Here is a 26,409-nt window from a genome sequence, read left to right on the forward strand (position 1 = left end):
GGGAGAACACTGTAGACTTGCATTAAGCAGTAAAGCACCTTCTGTGAACATAAGAGCTTGAAGCTTGGCATGTATGGCTCGGCATGTATGTGTATGAGGAACTACAGTTGTCCATGTACATATACAGAATAATTACAAGCTAAAACATTATTAAGGTTTATATATCTGAACACCATAAAATACTCAATTATACTGAAATACAGGGGCTGTAGGGGTCTCAATTGCGACCCTGCCCCATGCTCCAGGGATAGGAGGGGTGGCATATAGATCGACCGATCCCCTCCATTTTCTTCCTGCAGCCACTGAAAGGCTGCAGGAGGAAAATGAAAGGGATTGGTTCCTCTACATGCCGCCCCCGCTTCCCCTCCTATCCACTTCTTGCTGTGATCGGGCTCCTGTATACCCCCTACCCCCCCACACACACCCTCCCACTCAACCCTTGTAGCGCTGCCTGTTCCCCCCAACTTTGTCATGCTTGTTGCTGCGGGGGATCTGTCAGGATGGAGAGCAGGGTAGAGGCCGGTAAATGTGTCATTTACTGCCCCCTTCATTGTCTTAATGAATAGAGTCAGTGATCCGTACCGATCACTGACTCTGTTCATTCATAGCTGAGGCATAGTAAGGTGTGTTTACTATGCTTCAGTTTGTGGATGGACGGGGAGCTCTGTACAGAGCTATTCCTGTGTATGTATTCTGTGCAGCTGAGGCTGCAGAGATGGAGTGTCCATTCTCTGTCTGTTTAGACCCCTGATATCTCACCTAATCCTCCAAATAGGGCTCCTAAAAAAATTATAAAAATACAAAAATAAAATTGTAAATAAATAAAAGGAAATAGTAAAAGAAATAAATACAATAACAAAAACCAAAAAACTATCAACACTAGTGGTGGAACTACCAGGGTTGCAAAGATGGCACTTGGGACCGGGCCCTGGCATTCCACCACTGTGGGGGGCCCCAGATGAGGGTCAGGGCGGCCCTTTATGGTTTCTTATACCAGGGCTCTGAAGGTTCTAGTTACAGTATCTCACAAAAGTGAGTACACCCCTCACATTTTTGTAAATAACTTATTATATCTTTTCATGTGACAACACTAAAGAAATGACTCTTTGCTACAATGTAAAGTAGTGAGTGTACAGCTTGTATAACAGTGTAAATTTGCTGTCCCTTCAAAATAACTCAACACACAGCCATTAATGTCTAAACCACTGGCAACAAAAGTGAGTACACCCCTAAGTGAAAATGTCCAAATTGGGCCCAATTAGCCATTTTCCCTCCCCGGTGTCATGTGACTCGTTAGTGTTACAAGGTCTCAGGTGTGAATGGGGAGCAGGCATATTAAATTTGCTGTTATCCCTCTCACTCTCTCATACTGGTCACTGGAAGTTCAACATGCCACCTCATGGCAAAGAACTCTGAGAAAAAAAAAAGAATTGTTACTCTACATAAAGATGGCCTAGGCTATAAGAAGCTTGCCAAGACCCTAAATCTGAGCTGCAGCACGGTGGCCAAGACCATACAGCGATTTAACAGGACAGGTTCCACTCAGAACAGGCCTCACCAAGGTCCACCAACGAAGTTGAGTGCACAAGTCATATCCAGAGGTTGTTTTTGGGAAGGTATGAGTGCTGCCAGCATTGCTGCAGAGGTTGAAGGGATGGGGGGTCAGCCTGTCAGTGCTCAGACCATATGCTGCACACTGCATCATATTGGTCTGCATGGCTCAACACTGAAGAGCTGGCTGCACTCCAAGATCCATCAAAATTCTTATTTAATGAACAAACATCCCAAGTGTTACAAACAGTTCAAATGGTAGACCATTTACCATTTGAACTGTCTGTAACACTTGGAATATTCGTTCATTAAATAAGAATTTTGATGGATCTGGGAGTGCAGCCATTTCTTCAGTGTTGGTCATATGAAGAGGCGAGCCGAAGCGAGCACCCGTGATATCATTAGGCTTCCTGTCTCACCTGGAGCAGCGAGTTCTTTTGTTTGGATATTGGTCTGCATGGCTGTCGTCTCAGAAGGAAGCCTCTTCTAAAGATGATGCACAAGAAAGCCTGCAAACAGTTTGCTGAAGACAAGCAGACTAAGGACATGGATTACTGGAACCGGTAACCAGGTGAGGAGTACAAAGACAAGTGTGTCTTGCCTACAGTCAAGCATGGTGGTGGGAATGTTCTGGGGCTGCATGAGTGCTGCTGGCACTGGGGAACTACAGTTCATTGAGGGAACCATGAATGCCAACATGTACTGTGACATACTAAAGCAGAGCATGATCCCTTCCCTTCAGAGACTGGACCGCAGGGTAATATTCCAACATAACGACCCCAAACACACCTCCAAGATGACCACTGCCTTGCTTAAGAAGCCTAAACCCTATTGAGCATCTGTGGGGCATCCTCAAACAGAAGGTGGAGGAGTGCAAGGCCTCTAACATCCACCAGCTCCGTGATGTCATCATGGAGGAGTGGAAGAGGACTCCAGTGTGAAGCTCCCTGGTGAACTCCATGCCCAAGAGGGTTAAGGCAGTGCTGGAAAATAATGGTGGCCACACAAAATATTGACACTTTGGGCCCAATTTGAACATTTTCACTTAGGGGTGTACTCACTTTTGTTGCCAGCGGTTTAGACATTAATGACTGTTATTTTGAGGGGACAGCACATTTACACTGTTATACAAGCTGTACACTCACTACTTTACATTGTAGCAAAGTGGGATTTCCTCAGTGTTGTCACATGAAAAGATATAATAAAATATTTACAAAAATGTGAGGGGTGTACTCACTTTTGTGAGATACTGTATGTTTCTGCTGCAATACCTTTATAAAGTTCAGTAATAATAGTTTTGTTTATATAGCAATTTCCGAATCACAAAGGGCATTCCATTACCTTTCACTGTTGGCATGCACTGGAGCCTGCACTCGTAATAACAGCATCGCTCGGTGCCTTGGCACTGGTCATCACTCTGGCACAAGGGTGCAAATTTCGTAGTTATACACACTGAGTCATTGGAGTATGGGCAGGCATTTTCCTTGACTGCAGAGAGAGAAAATAGCCATGATGAGGATGGAAGAAAGTAGAGACAGAGAAACTGAGACTAGACTAGAGACAGAGTAAAGACTGATCAGTGCAAGCTGGGGCTATGAAGGGTGATGAGTGCAGGCCAGGAGTATGAAGGATGACGAGTGCAGGTTGAGACTATGAAGGGTGATGAGTGCAGGCCAGGAGTATGAAGGATGACGAGTGCAGGTTGAGACTATGAAGGGTGATGAGTGCAGGTCAGGACTATGGAGGATGATGAGTGCAGGCCGGGACTATGAAGGGTGATGAGTGCAGGCCGGGACTATGAAGAATGATGAGTGCAGGTTGAGACTATGAAGGGTGATGAGTGCAGGCCGGGACTATTAAGGATGATGAGTGCAGGCCGGGACTATGGAGGATGATGAGTACAGGCCGGGACTATGGAGGATGATGAGTACAGGCCGGGACTATAGAGGATAAGTGCAGGCCGGGACTATGAAGGGTGATGAGTGCAGGCCAGGACTATGGAGGATGATAAGTGCAGGCCGGGACTATGAAGGGTGATGAGTGCAGGTCGGGACTATGAAGGATGATGAGTTCAGGCCGGGACTATGAAGGATGATGAGTGCAGGCCGGGACTATGAAGGATGATGAGTGCAGGCCGGGACTATGGAGGCTGATGAGTGCAGGCCGGGACTATGGAGGATGATGAGCGCAGGCCGGGACTATGGAGGATGATGAGCGCAGGCCGGGACTATGGAGGATGATGAGCGCAGGCCGGGACTATGGAGGATGATGAATGCAGACCGGGACTATGAAGGGTGATGAGTGCAGGTCGAGACTATGAAGGGTGATGAGTGCAGGTCGGGACTATGAAGGATGATGAGTACAGGCCAGGACTATGAAGGGTGATGAGTGCAGGCCAGGACTATGAAGGGTGATGAGTGCAGGCCAGGACTATGAAGGGTGATGAGTGCAGGCCAGGACTATGAAGGGTGATGAGTGCAGGCCAGGACTATGAAGAGTGATAAGTGCAGGCGGGGACTATGAAGGGCGATAAGTACAGGCCAGAACTATGAAGGGTGATGACTGCAGGCGGGACTAGTAAGGGTGATGCATGTGGGCCAGGACTATAAAAGGGTTAAGAGTGCAGGCAGGTACGAAGAAAGGTGACAAATGCAGGCTGGGACTATGAAGGGGGAAGAGTGCAGGCCAGGACTATGAAGGGTGATGAGTGCAGGTAGGGAGGATGAAAGGTAATAAGTGCCAGTTGGGACTATGAAGGGTGATGACTACAGGCAGGGACTATTAAGGGGTATGAGTGCGAGCAGGGACTATGAAAGGTAATGAGTGTGGGCTGCAATTATAAAAGGGTTATGAGTGCAGGCCTAAACAATCAAGGGTAATGAGTGCAGGCTGTGACGAAGAAAGGTGACAAGTGCAGGTTGAGACTATGAGGAGTCATGAGTGCAGGCCGGGACTATGAAAGTTGAGGAGTACGGGCTACGACTATAAAAGGGTTATGAGTGCAGACCTGAACAATCAAGTGTAATGATTGCAAGCCAGGACTATGAAAGGTGATGAGTGCAGGCAGGGAGGATGAAAGGTATTAAGTGCCAGTTGGGACTATGAAAGGTGATGAGTGTGGGCTGGGACTAAAAAAGGGTGATGAGTTCAAGCCAGAACAATGAAGGGTAATGAATACAAGCCAGGACTATGAAAGGTGATGAGTTCAGGTTGGGACTATGAGGGGTGATGAGCACTGGCCGGGACCATAAAAAGGTTGATGAGTGCCGGCCAGGCACAATATTTATGTTTATCTAAAGTTTATATATTTAAACTAATGTTCTATATCTGTGTGTACTACATTTCATTTAATACATTACAAAAGATTCCCAGATAGAGACAAGAGTATTGGAGGAGGAGTCTCTGCTCTGACTCTTATATGTGTACATTTCAGCTTCAGCTACCTATCTCTGTAAACAGCATTTTTACAACAGGAAGCATTGAGAAAAGTTGAGATACATCTGAAGCTGTAGATGTAAATGAAGATGTCTCTCTCTTTCTGTTTCTGTTTCGGACACAAAGCAGAACAGGTCATGTTTTTTATGATCTCATCGTATTCTCAGACAGATTGTAAAAATTTACCGTCCAATGGCAGCAGACATCGTCTTCTACCCCCCGAGAAGCAGCACTTATTCTTCCCTTTGCAGTCTCCATCTCTCTTACATCCTTTCTCCAACGTGGAGCCATCAACTGGGGAATTCACATCTGCAGGACACCTACCAGGTTTCACCCGAGGGAAGAGTTTACCTGAGGGGGTTATGAGGTGAACCATAAATGAACCACACATATTTGCTTAGATATACACACACACACATACTGTACATACACTATATTGTCCAAAGTATTGGGACGCCTGCCTCTACACGCACATGAACTTTAATGGCACCCCAGTCTTAGTCCGTAGGGTTCAATAGTTGGCCCACCCTTTGCAGCTATAACGGCTTCAACTCTTCTGGGAAGGCTGTCCACAAGATTTAGGAGTGTGTCTATGGGAATGTTTGACCATTCTTCCAGAAGCCCATTTGTGAGGTCAGGCACTGATGTTGAACAAGAAGGCCTGGCTCGCAGTCTCCACTCTAATTCACCCCAAAGGTGTTCTATCGGGTTGAGGTCAGGACTCCGTGCAGGCCAGTCAGTTTCCTCCACCCCAAATTCGCTCATCCATGTCTTTATGGACCTTGCTTTGTGCACTAGTGGGGCAGTCATGTTGGAACAGGAAGGGGCCATCCCCAAACTGTTCCCACAAAGTTGGGAGCATGGAATTGTCCAAAAAGTCTGGGTATGCTGACGCCTTAAGAGTTCCCTTCATTGAAACTAAGGGGCCAAGCCCAACCCATAAATAACAATCCCCCCACACCATAATCCCCCCTCCCCCAAATGATTTGGACCAGTCCAAGGTATTTAGTAAGAGGCATGGCGGTTTTTTTGAAGTTGTCATTTTTTTGTCATAATTTTTAGAAAATTATAAGAAATCAAAAAAAAAAAAAAAAAAAGTTCACAATTTTTATTTTTTTTGCATACGGTCACCTGTGCACTACAGTGTTGTCACATAACAGGTGTATATATATATCTTTTTTTGCAATTTTTTTTAACACACTGTAACCAGCAGAGCAATATAATGTTACCATAGTAACATTGTACTACTCTGGGGAAGTGGTCTCTTTTTGTTTTTTTTTAACCACTTACGGACCGCCTGCCTTTGTTATATGGCAGCTTATTTGAAGAGGAATACTGTTGTTATGGCAGCAGCTAGCTGCTATAACCCCAGTATCCTCTTCTTCAGCGGGCGGTCCACTTTCAGATAAAAGTGGTCTCTGCAGCGGATTCGCCACAAGATCACTTTTATTGGGGGCGGGAGAGACCCCCCCTGCCATGCTCTGGTGGTCTCCGTCGCTTACCAGATCGCGTCCTCTCCCCTGGATGCCTGGCTGTCCAGTGAAGGGATGATGGCTCCCACTCGGCTCCATAGCATTGACTGGCGGAAGCGACGTCAAACGTCACTTCTGCCCACTGCTCTTAAAATTAGCTTTTTTTTTTTCAAATTTAGTGTAAATTCGAGGTCTGGGGTCTTTTTGACCCCAGATCTCATACTTAAGAGGACCTGTCATGCTTTTTTTCTATTACAAGTGTACATTCCTTGAAATTGGAATAAAAGTGACCCAAACTTTTTTTTTTAAAAGGACAGTGTCAAAAAATAAAATAAAAAGTATAATAAAGAAGAAATCACCCCGTCCCGACGAGCTTGTGCGCAGAAGCGAACGCATACGTGAGCAGCGCCCGCGTATGAAAACGGTGTTCAAACCACACATGTGAGGTATCGCCGCGATCGTTAGAGCGATAGCAATAATTCTAGCCGTAGACCTCCTCTGTAACTCAAAACTGATAACCTGTAAGAAATTTTAAACGTTGCCTATGGGGATTTTTTTAAGGGTAAGTTTGTCGCCGTTCCACGAGCGGGCACAATTTTGAAGCGTGACATGTTGGGTATCAATTTACTCGGTGTAACATTATCTTTCCCACTATAAGAAACAATTGGGCTAACTTTACTGTTGTCATATTTGTTAATTCAAAAAACGCAGATTTTTTCCCAAATAGGTGCGCTTGTTAAACCGCTGCGCAAATACGATGTGTGTGACAGAAAGTATTGTAATGACCGCCATTTTATTCTCTAGGGTGTTAGAAAAAATATATATATGATGTTTGGGGGTTCTAAGTAATTTTGTGGCAAAAAAAAAAAAAAATATTTTAACTTGTGAACACAGACTCTGAAAAATAGGCTTGGTCCTTAACCACATGCCGACCAGTGTGCAACGATATAAGTCAGCACAATGGCATGGCTGGGCAAATTGGCGTACCTGTACGTCCCCTTTAAGATGCGGCATTGAGCCCGCCGCGTGGTCCATGACCGCAGGTCCCGGGTGTCCGCGATCGTGTCACGGAGTGGAAGAACGGGGAGTTGCCTATGTAAACAAGGCATTTCCCCGTTCTGCCTAGTGACATGAACAGAGATCACTGCTCCCTGTCATCGGGAGCAGTGATCACTGTCATGTGAGTAGTAGCCCATCCCCCCCACAGTTAGAATCACTCTCTAGGACACACTTAACCCCTTGATTGCCCCCTAGTGTTTAATCTCTTCACTGCCAGTGTCATTTACAGAGTAATCAGTGCATTTTTATAGCACTGATCACTGTATAAATGACAATGGTCCCAAAATAGTTTCAAAAGTGTCCGATGTGTCTGCCATAATGTCGTAGTCATAATAAAAATTGCAGCTTGCCGCCATTACTAATAAAAAAAAATAATAATAATAAAAATGCCATAAAACTATTCCCTATTTTTGTAGACACTAACTTTTGCGCAAACCAATCAATATACGCTTATTACAATTTTTTTTACCAAAAACATGTAGAAAAATACATATCAGCCTAAACTGAGGAAAACATTTGTTTATATATATATATATATATATATATGTAAACAAATTTTTTTTATATATATATATTTTTTTTTTTTTTTTTTTGGGGGGGGGGGATATTTATTATAGAAAAAAGTAAAAACAATTTTTTTTTTTTTTTTTTTAAATTGTCGCTCTTTTTTTTGTTTATAGAGCAAAAAATAAAAACCATACAGGTGATCAAATACCACCAAAAGAAAGCTCTATTTGTGGGGAAAAAAGGACATCGATGTTGTTTGGGTGCAGCATCGCGCAATTGTCAGTTAAAGCGATGCAGTTTCGAATCGCAAAAAGTGCTCTGGTCAGGAAGGGGGTAAATCCTTCCGGGGCTGAAGTTATTAAACATTGTGTTTGCTTATAGCAGTACATTTTAGGCATGTGCAATTCGTTTCTTTCCGAATTCGTTTAACGAATTTCGACAAATTCGTTAATTCGGGAATATCCGAATTAACGAAAACCCGTTTAACGAATTTTTTCCGAATATTCGTAAATTTGATAAAGTTGGACATTAGTAAATTCGGGCATTCGTACATTCGTACATTCGCAATTTACAAATGTACATTCGTAAATTTGAAAATTCGGAAATCTGAAATAGTTAACTAATAATAACTTAACTATTAGTAATTACTAGTAACTTTTAAATTATAGGTATTGTAATTTCCTTTCAAATTTGGCTGTTAGTGAACATAACACATACAAATTTATCCAAAGTTATGATCCGAAAAAACGGAATGGAATGTAATGAATGTAATTAATTAATAATAATAAATAACAATAATAATAATAATAATAACAACATTTTATTATTATTATTTATTATTAATTTGTTCCGTTCCATTTGTTTAGATGCAGCATTTGTTTTGGATAATTCGTAACTTCGGATAAATTCGTATTTGTTACGTTCACTGCCAGTCAAATTTAAAAGGAAATTACAATACCTATAATTTAATAGTTAGTTACTATTTCAGATTTTTGAATTTTTCAGGTTTTTGTATTTTCAAACTTAGAATCTACAAATTTCCGAATTTTCTAATTTACAAATGTACGATTTTACGAATTTACGAATGTACGAATTTATGAATGTACAAATGTAAAATGTACGAATGAATGAATGTTTGAATGAACGAATGTTCGAATTTACGAATGTACGAACGTACGAATGAACGCATTTACGAATTTACGAATCGCGATCATAACGAATGACCTTAAAAACGAAAAAAATAATAAACTAATGAAGCGAAAACGAAAATGAACACATTTTTTTGGCTGTGCACATGTCTAGTAAATTTCATTGATGCTGATGCTGGGCTAACGTTAATGTTGTCTTATTTTTTTAAGTCAAAAAAAGTGTATTCTTTCCAAAAAAAGTGCGCTTGTAAGGCCGCTACACAAATACCCATTTTATTCTCTATGGTGTTAGAAAAAAAAAATCTATAATGTTTGGGGGTTCTAAGTAATTTTCTAGCAAAATAAACCTTGTTTTTAACTTGTAAACAACAAATCTCAGAAAGAGGTTCAGTCCTTAAGTGGTTAAAGCCCCTTATATCAAGTAATTTGACCATTACTACTCTAAACCTTCTCCATCCTAGAACAAAATAACAAAGCATTGGAAGAGGCTTTGCACCCATTCTCATTCATGAATGATGAATATACACATTGCACAAGACTCTAAAAATATAATAGATTTGCCTGCATTTTATTTGCTATATTAATATATCCAGGACGTAGACATTTATAAGTTGGTTGAGTTATTACCTGTATTTTACATCATTGTGAATTCTTACCTGAATATTCTTTATCCTCGGGGAGTTCTTCACTGGGTGGAAACAAAGCGGTGGCTCCCGCACAGAACAAGAGGAGTAGCAGGAGGGATCCCGACTCTGGAGACATGTTCAATGCCTAGAAATCTTTCTGAGAAGTCCATGAGATGATGAGGTTTTTATACAGACCATATGAGGAAGGAGGAAGGGAGGCACCAGGAACGTGGTTGAGCCAGTCACCACACAATGGATGATTGCAAAAGATAAAGCTTCTTACGTACTTAGCCACTTACACAAATTCTGATTGCATAACTGTGTCACTAAAATGACATGACATAGGTGAATTTAATCGGTCTTGGGATTTTATATGGAAGAAGGAAGGGAAGCACTGAGAACAGGCAGAACCTGCTCCCATACAATATACGACTGCAAAAGAAGACTCTTCTCATGTACGTTACTATGGTGGAATATACTTTGGGCTTTTATGACTTGTACGGGAAATATGGACTCTTGCCCACCCTTGTTCATCACTAGACAAAAATGCTAAATGTAAAAATATGTGTCCCTATAATAACATTGCTGAACATACTTTCATTCGCTGCTGGATCTTCTGTATGAAACCTAAAAAAAACCCATGTAAAGGGTGACAATGGTTTGGGGTCCATTTTATTTTTCAAACTAAACTCTGAGACACTTAATAATCCAATGGTTTGCATTTCTGTCCAGCCTGTTGTTGATTTTCACAGCTCTTTATAGACTGCACAGGCAAATGGGGTGACCTACATTTCCTCAACTGCAGTTAAGCAATATAATCTGGTCAACTACCCACCCCCGGTTTGGGGCTGGACAGTGATGATGCAGCAGCAGACTAAAAAGGTCATCACCTAATTTATTCTGTTTTCTCCTTTTGTCTGTTTTTGGTCAGTACGTGTGTATTCATCTTTACCTGATTGGCTGCTTATGATTTGTTGTACAGGAGATTACACCAAGTCTTATTCAGCTGCTTATAATATTCACATGTATTATTTCATTTAATGATATTTTAATGGGCTCAAATGTTTTTTTTTTGTTTTAATTTTTATTGTATTATTATTTTTATTCATATTCAAATAATTTATTCTATTATTATCTTGTTAAATCATTTTAATGGATTGCAATGCAATTCATACTCCCTCTCTTTCATTCCTGGTTCCACCAAATTACATCCCCAGCTCCATCACCTCTCTTCCCCAGCTCCACCACATCCAATCCCTGGTTCCACCACCTTCCATACCCCACTCCTCCACCTTCCATCTCTGGCTCAACTACCTCCTGTTCCCAGCTCCACCATTCCCATTCCCAGCTCCACCACCTCCCATTCCTGGTTCCACCAACTCCTGCTCCAAACCCCATCCCCTTCCATCCCAGGTTACATCACCTCCCATTTTCAGCTTCATTACCTCTCATTCCCAGCTCCACACCTTCAATCCCTGGTTCTACCACCTCTCATTCCCAATTCTACCAGCTCCCATTCCTGGTTCCAACACCTCCAATTTCCAACTTCAGCACCTCCCATCCCTGCTTCCACCACCTTCTATTCTAAGCTCCAGCACTTCCCATTCTCAGCTCCACCTCCCATTCCCGGCTCTACCACCTCCCATTTCAAACTTCACCACCTCCCATTTCTGGTTTCACCACCTCTCATTCCCAGCTTCACCTCCTCCCATCCCTGGTCCCACCACCTCTCATTCCTAGCTCCAGCCATCCCTAGTTCCACCACCTCCCATTTCCAACTTCACTTCCTCCTATCCCAAGCTCCAACACTTCCCATTCTCAGCTCCACCACCTTCCATTTACAGCCTCACCACCTCTTATCCTTGGTTCCACCACTTCTCATTTTCAGCTTCACCACCTCCCATCCCTGGTTCCACCACCTCCTATTCCAAACCCAACCACCTTCCACTGCTGGTTCTACCATTTCCAGCTTTAAAACCTCCCATTTGTGGTTCCATCATCTCTCACTCCCAGCTCCACCACCTTCCATGCCCGATTCCACCACCTCCTATTCTCAACACTACCACCTCCCATCCCTGGTTCCACTACCTCCCATTTGCCACTTCACCACCTCCCCTCCCTGATTCCACTGTCTCCTTTTCAAAATCCTACCACCTCTTATCTCCGGTTCCACCACCTCCCATTCCTGATTCCACCACCTCCTATTTCAAAGTCCAACAACTCCCATTCTCAGCTGAACCACATTTCTATTCCCAGCTCCACCTCCTCCTATTTTAAGCCCCAATGCTTTTACTACCTCCTTTTGCAGGCTTTGTCATCACAAGTGCTGTACAGAGAGGGCACAGTTTCATCTTTTGCCTGTGGATGGTCAGATCATTTCTGCACATCATCGGGAATGCATGGTGTATAGGATATTTTTTCTTTATGCCATATACTGGGCACATATATTTTTTATTTTGCTTCTTTCAAGTACAAACATTATGAAATATTGCATAAGAATATTTCTTATTTTCAGTATCAACCTTATTTGCTATAAAAAAAATAAACCCAGTTCTTTATGGTGTTCGATAGCCCAAGCTGAAATGATGCACAAAGCTCAGGTAGGTGACTCCTCCCTTCCTCGCCTGCTTTGTTCATAAGTAAACATATGGACATTCAGTTAGAGAGTGATGGTTTGAAAGCAATCAGTGTCTGCCTATGCTATCTCTTTAGAGAACCTATAAAGCTCTTTGACACCAGTGCTGTAATAAACATTTGAGAAATACAGATAAGATTTGAAAAAAAAAATATATAAGATGAAAGCAGTTCTGTAATCGATACTATATTATTAAATTTGTTTTTAAAACGGAGTTCCACCCAAAAGTGGAACTTCCGCTTGTTGTACCCCCCCCCCCCTCCGGGCCACATTTGGCACCTTTTGGGGGGGAGGGGGGATAGGATTCCTGTCTTTCACAGGTATCCTGTTCCCACTTCCAGGAGCCTCAGCCATAAGTACTGACGTCAATGCCTCAGCTCCCTCCTCCTCCCCCGGCCGCCAGGCCAGTAGGAGAGAGGAGCGGAGCCTCGCGCATGCGCAGTAGGGTCCCCGGCGTGAAGCCTTAAGGCTTCACTGCCGGGTTCCCTTACTCGCAATGGAGGCGGCATGCAGGACAGGGGGACATCACTTGTATAGCCACAGAAGACTCAAGATGTCACCTAGTCCTCTGAGGCTTTGTTGCCTCCCTTCAAACTGACCCTTGGATATCAGCCCCCATTTAGGAAGGGAACACTCTATTTCCAACTATATAAAATTGAAATCTTCATTAAAAAGGAAATATTCTCCTTCTTTGCAGGATTATTATCGTCTGATTTCTCAGATAGATAAACTTGGCAGCAGGAGTGCTGTGGGTCCATCCCAGGGTTCAGCTAAGGTGCAGCGCATACTATCTGCTGTTTTTTGTCAGATATCCTAGCAAACATATTATCCCCTCAATTTGGGGACAGAAGATCGCATTGGTTCTATACCATTAATCAGATTTGAGGTAAACCCTGTCTTATTGTCTATCAATTAATATTAACTTTTGTTTGATTCTGGTCCAAATGATTTAGGACATGAATGCTAAAATCTTACATATGAATTTTAGTTTTCAGAATATTTACCCTCTCTCTATAGTTGCGTATGGGTCCCCCCTGCCTTCCCCCCCACATGGCAACTTCTAAGTACAATTATTCATGATTGTTTTTTCTTTTGTAGTATTTAAACTTCATGCAACACTTTCAAAATCTCCTGAGGAAGCTCTTATGAGCGAAATATGTAGAGTAAGAAGTGGCTGTACATATTTGAATTGATATGTGATTTTTGTGAACATTTATTGTCATTTTAAAGAAACTTTGTTTAAATAAAAAAAATAAATTTAACAAATCTATTTGTATATTACTCTGGTACCTTTAAAAATCCCGCCTGCTTCTCTTTGTTTACTTTATTTATTTAATGGGATGTGGTACCTACTATCGACCTCTCATTACCCAGTTCCTAAATTTAGTATAATAACAATTAATAATAGAGTGAGGTTGTGGGGAGGACATTAGAGTGTAAATTTTTTTATTAAAAAAAATCACACAAACATACAGTTCATTAATAAAAACATATTTACACAAAAATAAACTACTAAACAAAAACAAGCGTGCTTACATCAGCAAGTAAAGAAAACCGTTTCCTGACAAGATTACATAGAAAGAAACATATTTTAATGACAACTACAAACCCCGAACCTCAACTTAAACACAATCCAGGCTAAGAAACATTTTGAGATTTAATCGCCATCAGGATGTGATTCCAAAACCCCCCCATTAACCCCTCCCCCTACATCATTCATCCCAACTGCCACATCATTCACCTTGCATTCTGCAACAGCCACCCTCATGCCCTTCCCACCTCCCCCATCATCCAATCCATCCCTCACTCCACCCGCACTTCTGCTACGCTGAGCAGGAGGGGTTGGCACCACCATACACACTGGTTCAGCACCCTCCGCTGCCTTCACCACACTAGGAGAAACAATAGGTGCAGACACAGACTTGACAACCACACTTTCTGACACTGACTGGGGGGACACTGATACCACAGAGGGCCTCACAGACACAGATTCTGATGGGACAGAGACACTAGGATCCCCTGGTACAACCTCCGCCAACCCAGACTCTTCTTTATCCAGACGGAAAAATTCCTCCATTAACTCTGGCTTATTGTGCAAAGCCTCAGGGCACCGGCTATAAGGGTGACCAACCTTATCACATAGGTTACATTTAATGATGTTACAGTCCCTTGCCAGATGCCCCAGTTCCTGACACAAAGAACACTTCTGTTCTGGACATTTAGAGGAGAAATGTCCCTTGACTCCACATTTATGGCACAGCTTAGGTTAACCAGAGTAGAAGGCAGTAATCCTATCTCTACCAATAAAGGCAGAGGAGGGCAAATGCTGGACCACATTCCCATACACACTCAACCTCATTGACACCGACCACCCACCCGTCCAGATTCCTCTATCATCCTCAATCTTTTTTAGGGGACACAATGTTTCACCAAACCTCCTCAACCAGACCCATAAATCCTCGGGGGTATAGACTCATTCCTTGTCAGGATAGTCACATTCTTAATCAAGCGCTGACGTGAGACAACTTTGGGGAGAAGCCCCTTCCAGTCTGGCTGGTCCCTATATACATGCTCAAACCGCTCCCAAAACAGATCCAGCGACTCTGGACGCACAAATGATAAATCATATTCATAGGAACCAGCCGGACTGATAAGCGCATAAATATCCTCTGCCTTAAATCCCATGGCTAGGATCTTATCCACAACCACCCTCCTGATAGGTGGAATATCTTCTCCCTCCCACCTGAGCTGTACCCCATTCCTGCGTTTAATGGAAGAAGGTGCGTTAGGTGAAAATCGCACAACAGGCTCCCTTCTACCAGCAGCAGCATGACTTTGTCCCAACACAGCCTTAGCATAGTTCATAACTGAAGCAGATGACGCATTAACTGGCTGCATAGGAACCTCTGAAATCTGGTTTGTCATGCGACATTCCTGCTCTGCATTTTCAATGTTCATGCGACATTCCTGCTCTGCACTGTTAATGTCCATGTGGGACTCCTCACAGTCAGCAGAAACCTCTGTCTGGATACATGCCTGCATTCCCATGATCTTCATCTGATGGGTTGGTGCCACTCAAGGGAGATTCCATTTCTATAATGGTCTGCAGCAATCCGCCATTTTCCTCAACCTCCTCCTGAGATGACCCAGGCTGCTGGAGAGAGAGGGGGGCAGATACTGACTCAGGTGCAACAGATCCTGAGATGGGGTAATACTGGGGCCACTATGTGAAGCCACTTCCTTACCCCCCATCCATACTGTCGCCATTACTGCGGCATCCACCCTCTGGCTAGTACTGGCACCGGCACTCTCCTTCATCTGTTGGCATCTCTCCGCATGCTCACACTTTTCTCTTAACACACCGGTGCTTTCCTTCAAAGAAGCAACCAACTTCTCCTGCTTTCTCAGTGCCTCTTGCAGAGACTTCAGCTTGGAGACTTCCCTCTTACTGTTCCCAGACTTACTTTGCAGATATTTCTTTTTCTTGAGATCTTCTGTCATGACAGAAAGTTTCTGTTCCTCTTTAGCAATGCGGCGAAGTCTGTTCACCACTTTATCCTGGAGGACTGGTAAGGACTCCTCTTGCATACGGACAAGCCCAGGATCCATTGCAGCTTGAGCACATGGAGTAGGCCTCAGTGCCTCTAGAAAGCCTCCACCTTCATCTCCCCCCACCCACTGTATGGGGGCTGGGGGAGAAGCCTGCAGGACAGGCCCAGGCTTGATGTTTCCTCTAGCTGAGATCCCAGCAGACTGAGCCAACAGCACCCTGCAAAACAGCACCACCTGGTGGAAAAGCTCCTCTGGTACAGAGACTGATGTGACTGGCTCTGTGTTCTCTGTACAGCACTGCAGTATATGTCAGAGCTATATAAATGTATAATAATAGTATGTGACTGTGGGGGGCATTAGAGTGTAAGCTCCTCTGGTTAGAGACCGATGTGGCTGGCTCAGTGTTCTCTGTACAGCACTGCGGTATATGTCAGAGCTATATAAATGTATAATAATAGTGTGTGACTGTGGGGATTAGAGTGTAAGCTCCCATTTACAGGCCTATGGCAGACAGCCTGGATAATGGTGGCTGTACAGATAAAATTGCCCTGGTACCATTATTTGGGAATAATTCTGAGTAGACGTTTCTGAGAACATCCGGGTTTTATCACCTGGAAAATCACTTTCTTATATTTTACTATCGAGATGTGGCTCATATTTGTTACAATAAGATTGTGTGGCAGTAATAATATACACGATATTACCAAAAGTATTGCGAGAGGTCAGGCACTGATGTGGACGAGAAGGCCTGGCTCTCAGTCTCCGATCTAATTTATCCCAAAGGTGTTCTATCGGGTTGAGGTCAGGACTCTGTACAGGCCAGTCAAGTTCCTACACTCCAAACTCATCCATGTCTTTATGGACCTGTCTTTGTGCACTGGTGAGCAGTTTTGTTGGAACGGGAAGGGGCCATCCCCAAACTGTTCCCACAAAGTTGGGAGTATTGAAATTGTTCAAAATGTCTTGGTATGCTGATGCCTTAAGGGTTCCCTTCATTGGAACTAAGGGGCCATGCCCAACCCCTGAAAAACAACCCCACACCATAATCCCCCCTCCAAATGATTTGGACCAGTGCACAAAGCAAGGTCCATAAAGACATGGATGAGTGAGTTTGGGGTGGAGGAACTTGACTGGCCTGCACAGAGTCCTGACCTCAACCCGATAGAACACCTTTGGGATGAAATAGAGCAGCAACTGCGAGCCAGGCCTTTTCGTCCAACATCGGTGCCTGACCTTACAAATATGCTTCTGGAAGAATGGTCAAACATTCCCATAGACAGACCCCTAAACCTTGTGGACAGCCTTCCCAAGAGAGTTGAAGCTGTTATAGCTGCAAAGGGTGGGCCAGCTCAATATTAAACCCTACGGACTAAGACTGGGCTGCCAATAAAGTTCATATGCGTGTAAAGGCAGGCGTCGCAATACTTCTGGTAAAAAGAAAATGTGAAAATAAAAATGTGTCATATCAGGATTAACAATGACAAGGAAGGATTTCACACAGAACTGGAAGAACAAGTGCGGTGTGCTGGGATAAATCTGATTCATACGACTTATACCCCGGGGGTATTTATACTGACATCAGTGAGGTTGTATTTCCTTGGTACGCACATTACATTGTATTACATCCCTTGTGATGTATTCATTTAATTCTACATTCTACCTAGATATACAGTCATGCCCATAAGTTTACATACCCTGGCAGAATTTATGATTTCTTGGCCATTTTTCAGAGAATATGAATGATAATACACAAACTTTTCTTTCACTCATAGTTAGTGTTTGGCTGAAGCCATTTATTATCAATTAGCTGTGTTTACTCATATTGGCAACAGAAACTACCCAAATGACCCTGATCAAACGTTTACCCTGGTGATTTTGGCCTGATAACATCCACACAAGTTGACACAAAGGGGTTTGAATGACTATTAAAAAGGTAACCATCCTCACCTGTGATCTGTTTGCTTGTAATTAGTGTGTGTGTATAAAAGGTCAATGAGGGGGGCATGGCTTGGCGCGCAGCGGAGATGGCAGCTCACTGAGAGAACTCTGAGGCACACGCGGAGGTTCTCAGCTTAACACCCGACCTAAAGCATACAGATGCCGGGCAGAAAGCTCCACTGGACCCCCCGATCCAGGACACGCCGCAATTCGGCTTCAGCTAACGCCAACATAGCTGATATTTTCAGACACAACGCGGCGGCCTGTAGCGGGATCACGAGAAGCAAGATGGCACCGACGCCTCAGGAGGAAGGAGAGAGCGAGGACTCCTTGTCAGCTACTGAGGACACAGGCAGGGGTAAGTCCAGACCGGACCACCCGCTCACATTTGCAGACATGTCAGTGTTTGCAGCGGACATTAAGGCCACGTTTTCAGCTGCCATAACAGACTTGAAAACGAGCATAATGGTGATAAATGAAAAAATGGCGGCGGCCGAAAGTGCAGGCAGACACAGGGACAAGGCAATACACAATCTGGAGATAGTGACATCCAGCCACATGCAGCACTTTATTAATATGAATAGACACATTGAAGACCTTGATAATGGAATTGCCAGATTGGTACGCGGAATTTCTGCAACCACCACTGACCAGGAGTCCTCCCTCTTCCCCGCTCTCTTCCCCAGACAAAAGACAGCTGAAGAAACACAAACAAAATAGGGGCAACAATACCTATGCTGATACCCCGAGAAGATTGGCTGGTCCCTCCAGAGCCCAGGAATGTGAATAGATGCTCCATTCCACTGATGCATTAACATTGTCCCATGCTTTGCTTGCAATATATCCTTCGTCACACAGGTATGCCCACCACATGTGCCTACACTCATAGGCCACTTACCCCAGGAGAGATGAACATTCTCGAGGACACCAGGCGGATCGGCGGATCTGACAACAACCTAAAACCAGCACTCGGTTCATCATACAGCTTATGTGTACAGGAAACTGGAACTTTCACAAGACACTGAGAAGACCTGCCAGATGCACTATCTGTTCGATTGATGGGATGGCAATAACACCGGTTGTAAAAGTAGATATGCCCTGGACGTGGCTCACTGTTACACAAATGAACCCCACCACGATCTCACGAACTCCTTTTGGGATCCCCAGGAGATAGTATATTTTGGTGGGGGGGGTGGGTCTTCTCATCCCCCTTTTTTTTTTTTTTTTGGTGTTGTTCTGCCTCTGGGTTGCTTGGTGTCGATCCAGATTGTTAAGCTTGGTTACGGTCTGACACTTAATAAGGGGGTACTCCTATGGGTGACAATTAATGCTTACTATTTAAGATAACGGTTTATTATCACATTTATTACAGTTATACCTGTGTGATCTATAGAGTTAATTTTTTTCACACATGAGCCCGAGTTTACCCATGACACACCTAGGTCGGGTGTAAACAATATACTACCATTAAGTTTATTTAATTGAACCAACGTGTGTGCCCCGTTGAGGTAGTCCTGATTTAGTTTTTACAGGTTTCCAATTATTTGGAGATTAGACTGCCTCTAGCTGCGGTCGCCTCCTAGCGACTCCACAAACATTCCTGACTCCTCCGGGAGAAAGGGAAGATATTAGCATTACGTTTGGTGGATCCTCTCCTTTGGGGGCGTCGTAGTTGCTTCTGGAGAGTGACACACCATTGTAATACCCTCCCGCTAAAAGTATTCTCTCATTCTTTCTTTTTCCTTTCCTGTATCCCTCTCCTCTTACTAAGACTCCTAACTGTTTAGTTTTCAGAAGGTACCCACTTGGATAACTAGAGGAGCCCAATCTTAGATTGGACTTTCAGTCTCTAACCTTTAAATAACAGTTTTGTCTTCACAGCCCCGAACTTCGGCCATCTCCTCTTCCACCACCAATATGGTCCACTCATCATTGGGGGTCCGACCCCTTGTGATCTCACACAATATCAGAGGTTTGAACATCCCCGAACGACGCTCCACCCTCCTTAGGGAACTCAAAAAAGGTAAGCCTCAGTTTGTGTTTCTACAAGAAACCCATTTTAAAACAAACAACATTCCCAAAATAACAAGTCCGCAGTTCCCGAGGGCTTTTCACGCCACGACAGCTGATTCTAAGTCAAAAGGGGGTCACGATATTGGTGCACAGAGACACACCCTTTAAACTGACTGAACAAGTTTGTGACCCTGACGGACGATATGTGTTCCTGAAGGGCCTGTACAATGATATACCAGTAACCTTGGCCAACGTGTACTTTCCGAACAAGACACACTTGACTTTCTGCCAACATATAGTGGGGAGGCTACAGGAGTTTGCCAGAGGCTGCCTAATACTAGGAGGAGACTTTAACGTCCCCTTAAGCCCTCTGTTGGACACTTCCAATGGTAGGACATGTATCACCTATAAAATTTTGAAAAAAATCAAATCACTTCTAAAACAACTACAGTTGGTGGACTCCTGGCGCTTCCTCAACCCAGACGGTAGAGACTATACACACTTTTCGGTCCCACACAACAGATATGCCCTATTAGATTGCATCTACGTCTCCCAAAGGGACCTTTCGAGAATCTCTGGTGCCCGAATAGGTTCCCAAACAATCTCGGATCACGCCCCCATCTCATTGTCACTGGACCTACAGAATACAACCAGACAACAACCGACATGGAGGTTAGATCCGTCTCTGCTGACGGACCAGACACTCTTACCTGTCCTTACTAGTAACCTCACTGAATTTTTCAAACATAATAATACACTTGGGATAGATCCCTTAATAATGTGGGAAGCACACAAATGTACCATGAGGGGAGTACTGATAGAAATGGGCTCCAGGCGTAAAAAAGAAAGAGATGCTCAGGTAAAGAAACTACTCAACCAAATTGACTCACTGGAACTATTACATAAACAATCTCTCTCGGAGGCCTCAGCCAGGAGCCTTCTTGAGGCCAGGAAAGAACTACAGCTCTTACTTAATACCAAAGCCAAACGGATGCTTTTCTTTAAGAGACGACTTTATTATGAGGCAGGCGATAAAGCTGGTTGATTCCTGGCAAGGGCTCTGAGAGAACACAACGGGATTAATAGGATCGCTGGGATCAGAACTAAGGAAGGACAGCTAGAGGTATCTTCAGAGGCGATAGCTAAACAGTTCCATGCTTTCTACACGAAGCTCTATAACTTGCCACCACAACATAAACATCAACAGATGACAGGGGACAGAGCACAAATCATACAAGACTATATAACTAAAAGTGGGCTCCCAGCTTTGTCTAAGGTTGATATAGAATTTCTAGAAACCCCAACCACATCAGCTGAAATTAAACAGGCCATCAAATTGCTCAAAACAGGTAAAAGCCCAGGTCCTGACGGGTACTCAGCCATCTATTACAAGTCTTTTATAGATATCTTAACCGAACCTTTAAGAGAGGCTTTGAACTCCTTGTCCAGGCCAAGAAGTGTTACACCGGGTTTTCTTTCAGCTCATATCACGGTTATACCGAAAGATGGTAAAGATCCCGAGGATTGTGCTAGCTACCGTCCCATCTCTTTGCTGAACCTGGATGTCAAACTGTTCGCAAAGATATTAGCAATCAGGATGGGACCGTTGCTTACAAAACTAATTGGTTTGGAACAAGTGGGTTTTATGCCAAACAGAGAGGCCAGGGATAATGTAACCAAGGCACTCTTGCTAACACACGCAGCTAGACAACGGAAGATCGAGGGCTTTCTCCTCTCGACAGATGCGGAAAAGGCCTTCGATCGCGTGGCATGGGACTTCATGATGGTGGTTTGTGGGAGGGTAGGCCTGGGCCCAAACATGCTGAATTGGATTTCTACTCTTTACCAAGACCCGACAGCAGAACTAAAAATAAATGGCATTCTCTCAGAAAAGGTACATATAAAAAATGGGACTAGACAGGGCTGTCCCCTATCGCCCCTACTGTTTATTCTTACGCTAGAACCCTTTATTAGATCAGTACAAAATAACCCCGCAGTGCAGGGTTTTCAGATAATCAATAGAGAGTACAAAATAGCTGCATACGCGGACGATCTATTGTTTTTCTTAACGAACCCGGTCACCACTCTTCCTAACCTGTTACAAGAATTTACACATTATGGATATGTGTCCAACCTAAAAATTAATTATACAAAGTCAGAGGCACTGAACCTCTCGCTGCCAGATAGATTACTCACCTTGACGCAGGCTAACTCTGCGTTTAAATGGGACAAGACCAAATTGAAATACCTGGGGATCTGGCTTACGCCTTCTATAAAATCAGCCTTTGAGAGAAATTTCGTGACCTTTCTTAAAAACTGTTCGGAAGACCTCACAAAGTGGAATGAGAAGCTCTTCTCTTGGTTTGGCAGGGCGGCCATAATAAAAATGGTTATACTGCCCAAATTCCTGTATCTAACCCACGCATTACCGATCGAGTTACCTCAGAAATTTTTCAAAGAATTTAATTCGATGGTCACGAGGTTCCTCTGGCACCACAAAAAACCCAGAATCAAATTAACCACTTTGGTCAAACCTAAAGACCTAGGAGGAAACCACTTTCTGAATTTTCAACACTATTACCAGGCTTCACATATAACCAGAATCATAGATTGGCACTGCCACGATTCGGTAAAAGACTGGGTTACACTAGAGGCAGTTCTGGCCACACTTCCGCTTAAATACTTACCTTGGGCCTCTCTGAAAAGTCTACCTAATGCCATTCGCACACATCCGATCACAGGCACGACACTGAAGATCATTAATATGTTAGCCAAACATAGAGAGTTGACCTCAGTTCCTAGCCCGCTTACGCCCTTGACAGACAATCCTGACTTCATCCCAGGACTACACAACACGACACTCAAAACATCATCTCAGGGTAACCCCCTATTGGCAGGAGACTGTTATATTGAGAACAAATTCAGAGATTGGTCTTCCTTTAAGACAGAAAAGAATCTGTCTCAGATGAGGCAGTGGACCTATTTCCAAATAAGAAGCTACTTAGGTAAAATAAAGGAACCTCAAAAACTATACAGACCCCTGACGGCTTTGGAGTCGGTGTGTCGACCGTTAGGGCTACCTCAGTTGCTTATACATGGTTGAGTCGTTTGGGAACAGACAAACTGAGTGGACACAGGAGGAGATGGTCGGAGGAACTTGATGTGGAGATCACAGACAAACAATGGAGGTACGCTGCTATTCTAGCGCACAAATGCTCTATAAGCACAAAACTACAAGAGACAAATTACAAACTATTGACCCATTGGTACAACACACCCGACAAGTTGCATAAATGGGACGCACAAAAATCAGACACATGCTGGAGATGCCGCTCAGAGAAGGGCTCACTAGCCCACATATGGTGGTACTGTTCCAAAATTGAACCCTTCTGGAATGAAGTTAAGATCTTAATCAAAAAAATCACAGAGACCAAAGTTGAGCTGACTCCAGCATGTTGTCTTTTACACGTGTCCAATTCCTCTTTTAAACGCTATAAACATTCATTGACGATTCATTTCCTCAATGCTGCCAAATCCCTAATTCCACTTCATTGGTTGTCAACCTCCACCCCTTCTGTTAAGGAGTGGGTGTCAAAAATTTGTGAAATTTATGAAATGGAGGATACTCTGGCCCAAGACAAAGGAAACATTGAACGTTTCCACAAAATGTGGCAACCATGGCTGATTTTCAAATATTCATCAGATTTTCCTACTTAATTTGTGTGTGGGGAAGTTTGAGAAGCTTTAAGGCTCGGTTCACACTAGGACGACTTGTCAGGCGACCTAGGTCGCCTGACAAGTAGCGTCCCGTTCAGTACAATGGAACCGTTCTAAGGGGAGCGACGCAAGTTGCTTCGACTTAGAAAAAGGTTCCTGTACGACTTCGGGGGCGACTTGGGGCGACTTGCATAGACTTCTATACAGAAGTCGTTTTGCAAGTTGCCCGTGCAGTCGTGTGCAGGTCGCCTCGGTGAGGCGACCTGCAAGTCGTGCCGCCTCTGGTGTGAACCGAGGCTAAGTGGTTGCCTTCTTTACCTTCTATACTCCCCATACCTTCTATACTTTCTTTATCTTCTTTGATGTTTACATACCTCTCCCCTTCCCTAATCTCCTTTCACTCACTTTCTTGACCCTTAACCTCTCTACCTCACTGGACTATATTTATCTCACATGTACTTCTCCTGTATGCATGAAGAAAAATGCTTTAGATAGACACAGAAACACTATTCATATACGATACCAATAGTTTGCGTTTTGAATCATTGGCAAGATGTTTCTGGCTTAATGGACGACATAGTTTATACAGAAATGTAATAACATTTATAGATACAAAGATGCCTTAGCGGTACTATCTTGACAACTTAAGAATTTCAAAGTTTGATACCATCTGAGATCTTTGTATCAGTTGTATACTTTCGGTTTAATCTGTAATGGCGAAAAGTACGCAGTTGCACCTGCGAAATATGCATTGTACAGTGCGTTTATATGTTACTTTCTTTTGTTTCAATAAACTTTAAATGGAAAAAAAAGGTCAATGAGTTTCTGGACTCCTGACAGACCCTTGCATCTTTCATCCAGTGCTGCACTGACGTTTCTGGTTTCTGAGTCATGGGGAAAACAAAAGAATTATCAAAGGATCTGCGGGAAAAGGTAGTTGAACTGTATAAAACAGGAAAGGGATATAAAAAGATATCAAAGGAATTGAGAATGCCAGCGTTCAAAGTCTAATCAAGAAGTGGAAAATGAGGGGTTCTGTTGAAACCAAATCACGGTCAGGTAGACCAACTAAAATTTCAGCCACAACTGCCAGGAAAATTGTTTGGGATGCAAAGAAAAACCCCCAAATAACTACAGGTGAAATACAGGACTCTCTGAAAACATGTGGTGTGGCTGTTTCGAGATGCACAATAAGGAGGCACTTGAAGAAAGATGTGCTGCATGGTCAAGTCGCCAGAAGAAAGCCATTACTGGACAAATGCCACAAAGTATCCTGCTTACAAAATGCCAAACAGCACAGAGACATGCCTCAAGCCTTCTGGCACAAAGTCATTTGGAGTGACGAGAATGAAATTGAGCTTTTTTTTTTTTTGAGGAGGAGGACAGAGGCGGAGCCTAGCGGAGCAGACATGCATTGTTAGAGCTCCACACCGCTGAGGAGAGAAGAGAAGGACAAAGCGGAGCCTGCAGGCTCAAAAGGTATCCATTTGAACCTTTTTGCCCCAGGGAACAAACTGTGAAAGTTTGGGCAGGAAATATGGTACTGGGAGGAAACCGTGGCAGAAATAAAAATCACCTCACAATGAGCTCACAGGCACTCACTGTAGCTGAAGCAGCTCCAGTCACCTCACAAGATACAGCATCAGGGCGCTCTCACAGACAGAAAATGTCACAGCAAGACTCTCCATTTGAGTCAGATACAGAACAAATCCTCTCACAAACTTCTCCACAAGCCTCCTCAGTATCCCCAGTAATATTATTACAATTTGAAAAGATGCTTCATAAGGCTTTAAAACAAACCTCAGACCAAATAACAAACAGCCTAACCAAAGCAATAAGAGAGCTGGGAAACCGCACCGCAGCCTTAGAAATAAAAATGGATGAAATTGAAATTACAACCCAAGAAAATATAACAGAATTGGAACAATTAAAAAAAGAGAATTTAATACTTCAAACTAAGCTCAAAGATTACGAAAATAGAGCCAGACGTTCAAACTTGCGCATAAGGGGAATACCTGAAACTGTGACAGACCTGCAATCTACTATTACTGCTCTATTACAAGAACTAAAGCCAGATATCCCTATTGAACGTTTAGAACTGGACAGAGTACACAGAGCCCTCACAGCCAAAAAGAAAGATGGACCCCCACGTGATATAATCACAAAATTTCATTATTACAGAACGAAAGAACAAATACTAATTGCTGCAAGAGAAAAAAAGGAACTTAATTTTCAAGGACACAATTATCAAATTTTTGCTGACCTATCCCAACTTACTATTACTAAAAGACGATCCATGAAACCCCAACTAATGGAACTGCAACGCCACAACATTATGTATCAATGGGGCTTCCCCTTTTCAGTCAGATTTAACTACCAAGGTACAATTTACAGAAGCAGATCAGCAGATGAACTACAACAAACCCTTTTAAAATTAAATCTGACAGAACCCACAAGCAGCAACACTCCCACAAGCAGAAGAATGGCATCATCTTCACCTTCAGGCAACACCCAGAAAATTTCAGAACAAAATGGGAATCATCATTCTCACAAAAGAGGCTGTTATGCCACATCATCCATGGACCAAGAAGATTCAATGGACTGACATCCTAATTCCTGATATCTCTTCATTTATTATACTAAGAGATGGTTCTCTATAAAAAACCTGTATTTATAACTGAATGTAACTGCATTCTGATAGTCACACACTGTGTGGGATCATGTTACATTCCAGTTATATTTCTTATTACTTCTGA

At 43.3% G+C, this 26,409-nt stretch overlaps 1 protein-coding gene across 1 annotated transcript in view; it reads right to left on the minus strand.

Moving 5' to 3' along the window:
- LOC141139021 (uncharacterized) overlaps positions 1–26,409 on the minus strand; it is a 128,749-nt gene that overhangs the window by 16,046 nt on the left and 86,294 nt on the right. Inside the window, exons 2-4 of the mRNA XM_073624793.1 lie at positions 9,829–9,955; positions 5,173–5,337; positions 2,893–3,039 (exon numbers count right to left, since the gene is read on the minus strand). Of these exons, the coding sequence (XP_073480894.1) occupies positions 2,893–3,039; positions 5,173–5,337; positions 9,829–9,934 (418 nt within the window). The 5' untranslated portion in view covers positions 9,935–9,955. The remainder of the gene's footprint in view (positions 1–2,892; positions 3,040–5,172; positions 5,338–9,828; positions 9,956–26,409) is intronic.

Source organism: Aquarana catesbeiana, linkage group LG04 (assembly GCF_042186555.1).
Source record: "Aquarana catesbeiana isolate 2022-GZ linkage group LG04, ASM4218655v1, whole genome shotgun sequence".
NCBI lineage: Eukaryota > Metazoa > Chordata > Amphibia > Anura > Ranidae > Aquarana > Aquarana catesbeiana.